Source organism: Miniopterus schreibersii (assembly GCF_964146895.1).
Source record: "Miniopterus schreibersii genome assembly, chromosome: 4".
Lineage (NCBI taxonomy): Eukaryota > Metazoa > Chordata > Mammalia > Chiroptera > Miniopteridae > Miniopterus > Miniopterus schreibersii.
The window spans coordinates 30,469,680-30,481,814 of NC_138105.1; the positions used below are offsets into that span (position 1 = coordinate 30,469,680).

General features: G+C 36.9%; 1 protein-coding gene across 3 annotated transcripts in view; it reads right to left on the bottom strand.

The window, feature by feature from the left end:
• ANKRD50 (ankyrin repeat domain containing 50) overlaps nt 1-12,135 on the bottom strand; it is a 30,790-nt gene that overhangs the window by 11,217 nt on the left and 7,438 nt on the right. For all 3 annotated transcript variants that reach the window (XM_081136920.1, XM_081136918.1, XM_081136919.1), the window contains exon 3: nt 4,020-4,249. In XM_081136920.1, the coding sequence (XP_080993046.1) occupies nt 4,020-4,249 (230 nt within the window). The remainder of the gene's footprint in view (nt 1-4,019; nt 4,250-12,135) is intronic.

Genomic DNA, 12,135 nt, shown 5'->3' on the forward strand with positions numbered 1-12,135 from the left:
GTTAAGTGAACTCTGCCCTACTGATGTACTAATAAATTATGTATCCATTAAAATAGTTATTAAAAAGACAATACAGTGAGACTGAAAGGCTTATAAATGTTAAATCTACAAAGCAGAACTTGAATTGATATAAAGCATGATCTGAACTAGGTAGGATAACATACACAGAATTTAACCCAAAGTGGTCAAGAGTGGTTAATTACTACTTTATCTCTGAATGATGTACTAACTTAAGTATTTTGTTATTTAAAACATTACCTATATGGAGCATGTATTATTTTTTTTAATCAGATAAAATAAATATGTATAAAAATCTTTAAAAATCTTTGAGGTTTAGTTTTTTATACACAGAATGTTTTTCAAATGGGTTGCTATTTCTTTTAGTCCTATAACAATTATCAATAGCTAGTATACTTTCATATGTAGTCAAAATTCTGCTTAGTGCCAAAGGGATTTTTCATTAAATTAATCTGAAGCTGTTAACAAAAATGCTATTGGTCAGTATAGTATATACACGAGGAAAGAAATTCTCTTTACAAAACGTTACTTGCTCAGATATGTGTAGGTGAAACTGATTTAGACATAGTAAAAACCTTAACGTTATTGCCCTATGGCCATGAACCTACCAATTTTAAATTTGAATGCATACATCTCAATCCAAAACCCATACATTTCAACTTAAAACATTAGCAATAAGCAGGAAGAGATATGCAAGACATATATAAGAAAAACTGAAAAATCTAAGAAAAAAGCTGAATAACTGAACATTTAAGCTATGTTAATAGATGAAACAAAAGCATATTTTAAATGTCAAACACTTCCTAAGTTAAAATAAAATTTAAACCAAATTTAATTTTTTTGGCTTATATCATTGTTATAATTTTTGAAAATATGCTATTAAACTCAGTCTGGAGGAATATAGGTAAAAATATATAATTTAGAATAATAACATTAATGGCAAAGAGGTCTAGGAAGTCAATGTACCAGAAAATTAAAAATAGTAAACCAATGTGACATTTGCACAAAAATGCCGACATTTCAGAAGAGCAGACAGTTTAGAAATACATCAATAATATATGCACATCTACCTGAACTTAATGTATGATGAAAGAAGCGTCACTAACTAACGGTAAAGGGAGTCAATAAATAGTGCTGAAAATAAATCTGTGGTTTGATAAATTATCCTAGTAAAGGCAATACATAGATTAAATATAAGACTTCAAAAGAATTACAGTGGTTCCCCCTTATTTGTGGGGGATACATTCCAAGACCCCCAGTGGATGCCTGAGACCATGGACAATACCAAACCTTATATACACCGTCTTTTCCTATACATATGTACTTATGATAAAGTTTAATTCATAAATTAGGCACAGAAAGATGATCAATAATTAATAATAAAATAAAACGATTATAACAATATACTGCAATAAAAGTTATGTGAATATGGTCTCTCTTTTCTTGTGCTGATGTGAGATGAAACAATGCCTATGTGACGAGATGAACTGAGGTGAATGACAGAGGCCTTGTGACGTCGTGTTAGGCCATTTGTTATAAGGGTTCCTTGAACACAAGCCCTTCAATACCACAATAGTCGATCTGATAACTGAGTGACTAATGGGTAGGTATTATGCACAGCGTGGATAAAGTGGACAAAGAGATGATTCAGATCCCAGGTGTGATGGAATAGGAGGTGGGAGATTTCATTATGGTACTTAGAATGGCATGCAATTTAAAACTTATGAATTGTTTATTTCTGGAATTTTCCATTTAATATTTTCAGGCCGCAGTTTACCGCAGGTAACTGAAACCATGGAAACGCAAACCGCAGATAAGGGGGGACTACTGTATTACAATTTTACAAAGGTTAAGAAAATACTTACAAAAAATAAAACAAATTTTAAATAGACATTAGACATGCGAAGAAAATAAAACAAGATATGCAGAATGAGAGCATGTGATTAAGTAGCTGGGGAGGCAAGAATAGAAATGGAATAGAAAAGCACAGAGAAGCCTGTGTGAGACTGGTATCTGAGCAGAGACCCGAGGGCAGCCCAGTCGGGGAGCATCGCGCAGGAGACCCTGCAGCAGGAAGAAGCAGAACTGGACACAGCGAGTGGTAACTGATGAGAACGTAGGGAAAGGGAAATCTCTTATGTTGTTGGGAGGAGTATAAGTTATTTCAAGCACAGGAGATAGCAATTTGGTAAAATTCACTGAAGCTGAGAATGTATGTGCTCTATAACCCAGCACTTCCATGTCCAGGTTTATAATCGTAAACTCTCAGGACATGTGCACAAGATGTACACAAGCAGGTTCAGGAGGCATTTTGTGTAATAGTGAAAAAGTGAAATAATCTAAATGTCCATGAATAGGACAAAGGAAAAATAAACTGGAGATTTATTCACGGGAAGGAATAGCAGTTAGAACCAATGAGTTGTATTTCTGAGTAGTAATAGCAATAGGGCTCCAAAATAATGTTTGCTAAGAAAAGTGGATATAATGATAATAATAATAGCAGCAACACATTTATGAAGCACTTACTATGTATTAGGAATTATTTGAAGTGCTTCACATGTAATTTGCATTTAACCTTGCAAACACCCTATGAGGAAGGTACAATCCCCATTTTATAGGTGAGGAAACTAAGGCACAGAGAGTATATGTAAGTTGCTTAAGGTCACACAGCCAGTGAACGATAAAAGCTAAGATGGTATATTCAGTGTTTCATTAATGTAAACTATAAAAATACACAGAATATAGATATGAGTTGAAAGGATATAAAATAAACTCATGATACTGGTTGTCTCTACTGACAGAGAGAAAGGAATGAGGTGACATGGACCTAAAGGGGTCAGCTTTATCTGTGCCTGACATAGTAAGTGCTCCATCAGCGTTCACTCTTGTCATTTAACTGCAAACTTTAATCAATTACGTTTTTATCAAACACAACAAAAAAGAATACTATACATGGAAACTAAAAGTGCAGCAAGGAACTCTAAGAGACAACCTGATAGAGGGAGGGAATCATTTAAAAAAATTAATAAGGTTTCACCATATTGTAAAATGCATAGACCTACTTAAAACTGACATGGTTATTTAACCAATAATTTAATTATGTTCTCTCCAACTACACCATAAATCCTGTGAGTGGCCCTTGTTTTACACTCCTCTTATTTCATAAAGCACAAATAATGCTTTACATGATCTAACAGGAGTAGCCACAACTTTATTGTGGTAGTAAAAAAAAGTAGAACAGTTAAGTCAGAAAAAAAAGTTAAAAAAGAAAAAAAAAACTGATCATAAGTGTACTTTTATACATTATACAGATTGTTTTCTCACACACCAGAAAATGGTTTAAAAAAAATGATATATTTCAAAAAGTATCCTAAAAAGCTGTTGACTGTCTCTCATCTCACACCAGGAAAACCATCTTGGTAACTGCCATTTTTTTTTTTTTAACATGTTTTTATTGACTTTGGAGAGAGAGGAAGGGAGAGAGAAGCATCGATGTGAGAGAAACACTAATCAGTTGCTGCCTGTAGGCAACCCAACTGGGGATTGAACCTGCAATCGGGCATGTGCCCTGACTGGGAATTAAACTGGCAACACTTCAGTGCATAGGATGACGCCCCAACTGAGCCACCCAGCCAGGGCTGCCACTGATTTTTAAACAGGTGTATTCACTACTCTCAAGATGCTCAGTGTAGTTAGAAGAAATACCATAAACCGAGAGTGACATAACAGCATAACAAATGCAGCCCTACAGATACATAGCAGTGACCATGGTAAGGAAATACTTCTAACATTTACTGAGAAAGTTAGGAGGAAAAGAATCTTGAAAAAGGTTACTTTAAAGGCCCTTGAAACATTCTATGGCTTATTTTTAATACAACTTTAAAAAGCACTGTTGTGAAGAGCTAACAGAAGCAACCACCAGGTTTTCCACTGCATACTCTCCACACGGACTAGTTCATCAATGCAAACTACTGGAGGTGGCAGTAAGGAAACATGCTTACCGGTAAACATTTTAGTAACAGCCTTACTCTGTTTTCGGGCAGAACAGAGAAGCAGTAGCCATGGTGGAAAGAATTCATGGTGACCAGCTAAAAGCTCTGCCACAGTCCCAGATAAGCTGGTGGACGTCTGTTCACCTTCGGTGACGTTACAGCCTTCATCAACAGAATCCACAAGCAGGTACAGGCTTTGCTGGGGAGGCTTCATTCCCAAAAGCGGGAGCAGGACACACCTGTAAGGCACATCCGTAAAGCAGTGTGAGCGCTGTCAGCTGTAATGTCGACATTTATCATTCAGACATTGGTATTACTAGGTAAAAAATGCTTTAAAAAATGAATTAAGGTTTTAGAATAAAAATAGTGTGCAGGTTTCAATTCCTTACTTTAAGGAGAATACTTGTCCAAGATAGTTTGCACTGTCAGTAACATTTTCCACAATAAAGTGTGTGAGTGTGTGTGTGTGTGTTAGTGACTCAGCATAATTAAGGAGAATGCGAGCAGTAGGCACTTGAAACTATTTCAATATTATTTTTCTAATTTTCTGAATTGGTAAAAAGCTTGAATAGTTTATAACAAAGCTCAAATGTGTTGCAAGGTGGGGGGAAACAAATTTGAGAATAAGAAAAGTATCAAAGATTCTACAGAAGTTATATTTATCATCATTTCTCTTACACAATGACTGCACCATATACTAGCTTATCAAACAAATTTTATTAGGAAAGACTGTAAAAAGGTAAACTACAGCCTAGGTCCTGTTACATGTACTCTCAAATTTCAATGTAAAGAATAGATTATTTGGGTATAATTCCACTGACTATATTTGCTACCCATATAATTTATACTTCAGTTGAATATAACATTTTCATAACTAAAACAATGCTCATTCATTTTCAACAGACATTACTTAAGCGTGCCATGTGCTGAATAACATGCTAAAATGTGCAGGAGCGAAGAGGGCACATACCCACCTAGTGATGAATACGGGAAACACTGATAATCCTTCCCAGACTCCTCTTAATCTCTCAATCCCACAGCATCCAAGACCCACTTATCGTTATATCCTATCAATATTTCTTTATAAAAATCTCTCAAACACACCGCAGCCTGTAACATCATCACCCTAGCCCAGTGCTTTCCAACCTTCTTCTTCTCATGGCGCACATAAACTAATTACTAAAATTCTGTGCATACCAAAAAATATATTTTTTGCCAATATGACAAAAAAATAGGTATAATTTTGATTCATTCACACTTGACGTCTATTATTGTGTTGGTTGTTGTAATTTTTTATTTGACAATTTAAGGGAAAAGAGGTGAGTGCCCCTAAATAGTCAGGTATTGCATGTTTTAAAAATTCTGCAGCGGCACATCGGTTGAAAAATTGCTGCGCCTAGTCCAAACTACCATCCTCTCTGTCACCTGGGCCCCCGAATAACCACATGCTCCCAGTGTTCCCTCCAGAGTTCCTGCTGCAGCGAGGTACCCTTTTCAAAATGGTACTCCTGTCACAGTGGCCTTCTTTCAATGACTTTTATTAGATACAATTATACAAGGGCCTTTTCATTTACAGTTTCCTCTGCTGGTATGTGCTTTGTCTCTTATCATATAATTAACTCATTAGGGAAATGCAAATTAAAACCCCAGGAAGATACCACTAGACACCTATTAGAATTGCTGAAGTAAATGAAAACCCTGAAAATACCAAGTGCTGTCATTGATGTGGAGCAATGATACAGCCATTTCCAATGGCACAGCCACTTTGGACAAGTTTGACAGTTTCCTGAAAAGTTAAATATACACCTACCCCATGACCCAGTGACCCCACTTCTAGGTACTTACCTAAATGAAAACTGATGACTACACAAAAATCTGTACATGAGTGTTTATAGAAATTTTATTCATGAACCTACAATACAACAGCAATCAAAATTTCCAATTCCCATCTACTTGAAAGCAGCATATTAATTCAAGCTGCTTTGTTTCTAGAAGTTGGTAACAAAAATTCTCAAATACTAAACACTCAAAACCAGAAACCAAGATCCAGGTCTGAAAATGACTGCACTGCTAGCTATGCTAAGGCAGCGTGGCTTTCTGACGACAGAGGATGCAATGCACCTGCCTTCATGTATAATGTATGTTTATTTTCTATGGGAAACCAAATACTTAAAATATAAAAATGGAAAATAAACACAGTCATCCTAACACTTACTGAGCGCTTGCTAAGTATGAAGCATGACGCTAAGTAATCTCTATGGACTTACCTGTTTATCCCTCATTGCAATCCTGTAACAGAGATACTATCACCTTGCTGACCGGTCACGAGCATGCACGTGTTTCTGTGTCCGAATGGTGCTGACCAGTCATGAGATAACTCATGTCTGCACTTACATTAAGTAATTTTAAATACCTTGCTGATCAAAGTAGCCGGCTGCACGGGCGAGTTCTGGCTCGAAATAGCCAGTCAGCAAGGTGCGATTATCATTTCCATTTCACAGATGAAGAAACAAAGGTACAGAGGAAAGTAGCTTGCAAAGTGAAACAAGTAGTAAGTGGCAGAGTGGAATAGAAGTTGATGTGTTTCAAAGTTCCTCTTCTTATTTATGCTAAACTGCTTCCAAAAATATCAAAATGTGTGTGTGTATGTGTGTGTGTGATAAGAGCTTGAGGTCCAATTTAAACAGGAAAGTTCTTAGAGCAACCTGACTAAATTAGTAAGTGGCTAATTTTTTAGCATTTAAATGGAAAACATTTTCATGAAAAAAATGTATATTTTAAGGTCTTCTGAATATGCTACTTTTCAAAATTTACTTTCCCGAGAGTATTATACATTCATGTTTGTTTGCTACAGATTCTGCACTATACGTCACTTGCCTCAATACTGAAATTCTAGAGAATTAGTAGATGGTAGGTCTTCTTAATAATTTTGCTACAATTATTATATGATTAATGTCAAGGGTCAAATATTTGTGGCGAAGAAATGAATTACCAACAGTCTCTTCAGAACTCTCAATCAAAAGCTTAGAAGGACCACATCAAAATGGTAGAAATAAGCCAGTGCTCTAAGACTACAGAGGAGCCTCTGGCCCAGCTTGATCCTGACTGTGTTGGCCCCTCAGCATGTCTACCCAGCAGAGGAAAAGGAAAAACCTCTGTGAAAGACATTGTCTGGAACTCTACAATCATTTACACACTGTCTGACATACCATCAAAACTTATTAGACAGAAAAAAATAAAACTGCAACACTTCTTGCTACCTCACCACTCTGCCCAAGTTCAAGCCCCAAGTGTCTCACCTCAGTTGCTGCACCAGCCACTTCTGGTTTCCTTGCTTCCACCTTCACCACCACAGGTCTCAACACAGTAGCCAGTGTGAGCCTTAAAATCTTAAATCAGATTACGTCACTCCTCTGTTTAAAAGACTTAACGGCTTCCAATCTTCTCAAAGTAAAAATAAAAATGAATGTCCTTCCCAGTCTCCAAAGTCCATACATTGTATGGCTCCTAACTTCTCTACTTGTCTCCTGCTACTCACCCCCTTGCTCACTGTTTCAGCCACACAGGCTCCCCTTGTTTTTCCTGGATAATATTAAGCCAACTCCCACCTCAGGACTGGAGTACTCTAGCCAGAGACTTCCTTCAAAGCACCCTAACCTCCCCTGCTTAAATGGCAACCCCTCTCCCTCAACCAACCCCCCACCTCACGCCCATCCCCCTCCTTTCTGCTTTCATTTTCCACATAGCACTTCTGCTAAGGGATATGCTAACTTTTAATTTTTCTATCACCCACACCAATCCTCAAATTCTAACAAATAAACACAGGTTACATTTGCCACTTTCATTTACTAATATATCCCAGTATTAAGACTGGCATCTGGTGTATTCCTTCTATCTTATGTATATTTGATAAACCAATGAATAAACCAAAGTAGAATTCAGAGCTCAGAAATACATACAGACAAGTCTGTGTGTGTATGTGTATGTGTGTGTCTTACTGTGGAAGTATTACAAATTAATAGTGAACGGTGAGCCAGCCATTTAAAAAATGCTGCTGGATCAAGTAGAAAACAAGTTTTAAAATATTAAGAACCAAAAAGGCCAAACCATAAAGGAAACCAGACAGAAAAAGATTGATATATTTGACTACATTCATTTACACTTCAAAACAAAAATTTTCACAAACAAAATGACCAGCCATAGGATCAGATATTTAAAATAATGAGATACCATTTCACATTTACTTTACAAAACAAAGAACTTTGACAAAAGAGCAAGTGTTGGTGACCTAAGTAGAGTCTGAAAATCCAAGTACACACTACTACGATGGTGTAACCTCATATAATTTCAAGGGCGGTTTGGTCCTATCTCAGAGCTGAAGATGAACATACCACCCTGTCATCCAAAATTTCACTTGTGAGTATGCGACTCGGAGTCAGTTTTCACTGCGCCTAGAATGCAACCATGAGGACACCCAAACATGTTCCCAGCGGCACTGTTATAAAGGTCGAAAGATGAATGCATCTTAAATGAGTGTCAACATGACAACAAAAAATGAATTACATACTCTGCAGTAGTTAACAGGAATCATGTAAACTCACACGTAAGAATACGGGTAAACATACAAAAACAATATTAGGCACAACGTGTTGCAGAACAGTGATCGCCAAACACACCATTCACACAGAACATGGTTTTCAAAGTGTGGGCTGGGGATCCCTAGGAGTCACCTACTCTCTGGACCCTTTCAGGGTCATAATAAAACTAAGATGTTATTTTTGCCTTTTTCACTCTGGTTCTCCCTCAAGAATACAGTGGAGTTTTCCAGAGGCTGTGTGTAAAAGCAGTTATGATACTCCAGCTGTTTTTTATTTAGCCTAATATTAAAAAGATTTGCAAAAAAAAAAAAAAGTAAAACAATGTCACCCTTTTAAGTGTTCTTTTTTTGTGTGTTGGACATTGTATTTATTCTTTCATTAAAATGTAATAGAGTTATTATTATTCAACATATTAATACATATTTTAAATTTTATCTGTTTAATTTCAAATAAGCATATATTGATATAGCCCCCACAAAAAAAGTTCTTTGAGGTTCAAATAATTTTTAGGAGTGTAAATGGGACCTAGAATAAAAAGGTTTGAGAACTGCTGATATGGAACCAAAAGTATACAAAACTAGAGCAAATCACAAGTATGTGTGTAAACACACACATCTACCTGTGTAGTCAAATTGCATAGATTATCAAACCACACAGATACAAACTCACAGGAGGGGCCATCTATCCGGTGTGAGTAGATCAGAATTAGGAAGAGAGACCTGGGGAGCTTCCAATGTGGATTATCTTTCTTTAAAACAAAACAGAAAATCCAGACTTAAAGCAAATGTGGCAAAATGAGTACATGCATGTTTGTTTTCCTATTTACTTTCCTGTGTAGCTGAAACACTTTGGGCGTAGGAGCAATTCCTACATCCCACAAAGTTTTTTCTACGACTGTTTCTTCCCCTTTGGTGCCGTTAGCTTTCCCCTTTCAATTCCTGTGACGTCCATGATTTGCAAGCTGCTTGTCTCTCTAAAGAGGCAATTTAGCAAACATATTAACTGAGACTTAAGCTACAAAAGTTTTTTCTCCTAAGTGAATATGAATTTTAAATAAAATACGAATTACCAATGTGACAGATCATAATGTTTTAAATGAAAATACTGTTACTCATTAATTCAAGAAATAGTTACTGAGTCTTTACTATATTCTAAATTCTGGAGATACAAAGGGCACAATTCAGGCAAGTACTCTGCTCATTCCAGTAAGTAGGCAGAAGTCCCATTAAACAAATGCAGAAAATAATTCCAGATCATAGACACTGAAAATTAGGAACAAAGAAAACAAAGTGTGCTGATGTGATTTAAGAAAGTGACCAGGTGTGGAGTCTTCTAAAGACTCAGTTTTCTGAGGAGGTAACAGTAAAGCTGATACACCTAAGTGACACCAGAGCAAGTAGCCACACAAAAAATCTGCTGGCCAGAACTTGACCGACTTCAGAATAGAATAAAGGCAGTGTGGATGACAGCGATGAACAAGGGTGGAAGCTGTGCGCGCTGAGGTCAAAGGCTAGGCAAGGGGGGACGCCGCAAAGCTTACACTCTATTCTAAAGGCAGTGACAAGCCGCAGGCAAGTTTTAAGCACAGGAGGTAACATGATCTGAAACTAACTGCTCTGTGAAGAGGGACCACAATAGCAACAAGAAGACCAGTTTGGAGGCCACAGCAGGAGTCTAGGCAAGAGATAATGGGAGCAGCAGCCATGGAGGTGAAGAGTGGAAGTGTTTGTTTCATCTTGGGATAGAACAAAAGTAGCTGATGAATCAAGTGTAGGGGGTGAGTGAAATTGAGGAATCAATGAGGACTCCTAGATTTTTTATGAAAATTAACGATTTCCTATTTAAAATATTATCTCCTTAGCTTTTTTATTGTTAGCTATTTTCACATTATTGGTATATCACAAACCACCCCCAAACCCAGTGGCTTGGCTTAAAATAACAATCATTTGTGCTTTCTCCTGTGTCTGTCTGTTGATTTACTCTAGACCTGGAGTCACACTGCAGGTTGGGTCTGGTCTACTCCACATCTCTCTCCCCCCCTCCTTCAACCAACAAGCTTGCCAGAACACATCCCCTCACACAACAGCAACACAGGGAAGCCAGGCCCAACCACTCATGTGCATGTTCAACCTCTGTTTGGATCTTGTCTGCTAACATCCCACTGACCAAAGCAAACCACGTGGCTGAGCCAAAACAAAAAGGCAGAAAAGTACAACTCTCCTCTACACAAGGACCAAGTAGCGTATGGCAAAGAGCAAGGGTGCACGGAGAGATGAAGAACAAAGGCAGTGAGACCAGGCACTGGAGCTTCTACATATGCAAATCATGAGTCAGAACTGTAAAAGGTCACCAGTTTCTGGAAAGCTCTAAATCGTTTTTTCAAGATAACCACAGGTAAGACATAATTAGTGCTCTTAATCCTTACCTTTATTAAGCAATTACATGAGCATTTTCAAATTCTATTTTATTACCAAAGACTATATATTTAGCTACACATGTGTATAATAGAAAAAAATGACATTAGCAATATTTCTAAAATTAGGACAAGGTGAAAGAGAGAAATTGGTTTGAAATTTAAGACAATTACATATGGTCAAAGACATCACTAAATCAACCAGAGGGTAAAGATAGGCCGCCAATCAGAATACACTTCAAAGATTCTTAAGGACAGAAAAATAAGTATTTACTTATTTTACTTCCTAAAACCAAATTACTGTATGAAAAAATTTTACTTCATAAAACTTTTTTAAGAAAGCAAAATTGCTAAAAACTAAGTGAAGGGCCAAAAAACAAACCAAAAAATCTGCAACATACATAACAAAAGGCCAAATCCTTACTGTGTATATGAAGTTCTTACTAAAGAGTAAGAAAACTAAGAATATTCTACTTAGTCATATCTTCCTATCTACTTTAACACTATCTCCTATGCTTAGAAATATTTCTTGAAAGAATAAATGAGCTTAATGTGTTTTGATGAAGTTTGGAAACATGATACATACTTTAGATGGAGCAGAACCAAATTATCAAGAGCTTTTAAAGCCAGGCAGAGAAATCTGAACTTGTGCAGATTATCACAGGCTCCAAGGCGTGACCTAAAGCAAGCACTGTTCCACTGCGGTAACTGTCCAGCTGTACCAAGTGAGGCAGAATAGAGGGGCCAAAGTTAAGGAGGCCAGCTAGGGGCAGGTGAGTAAAAATTCCAGACTAGGGCAACAGAATTCAAGAATCATTCCAAGAAGAAGATTAAATATCTGAAAACTTAAAGTAATAGAAGAGAAAATCTTGAATCTAGCCCAGAGCAGTGCTTCTCAAACTTCAAGGTGCACAGGATTCACTCAGGGACCTAAGCTGCAGACCCAGTGTCAGTAGACCTGAGATTCTGTGTATCCGAAAGTAAATTTAACAGTTAACAGTTGTAAACAACGGACATTTCAGTGAAAAGTAACAATCTTAGACTAAAGGAAATGTGGAATTATTATGAAAAGTATATTAATTCATTTATTTTATTCAAAATGTGAATAATAAAG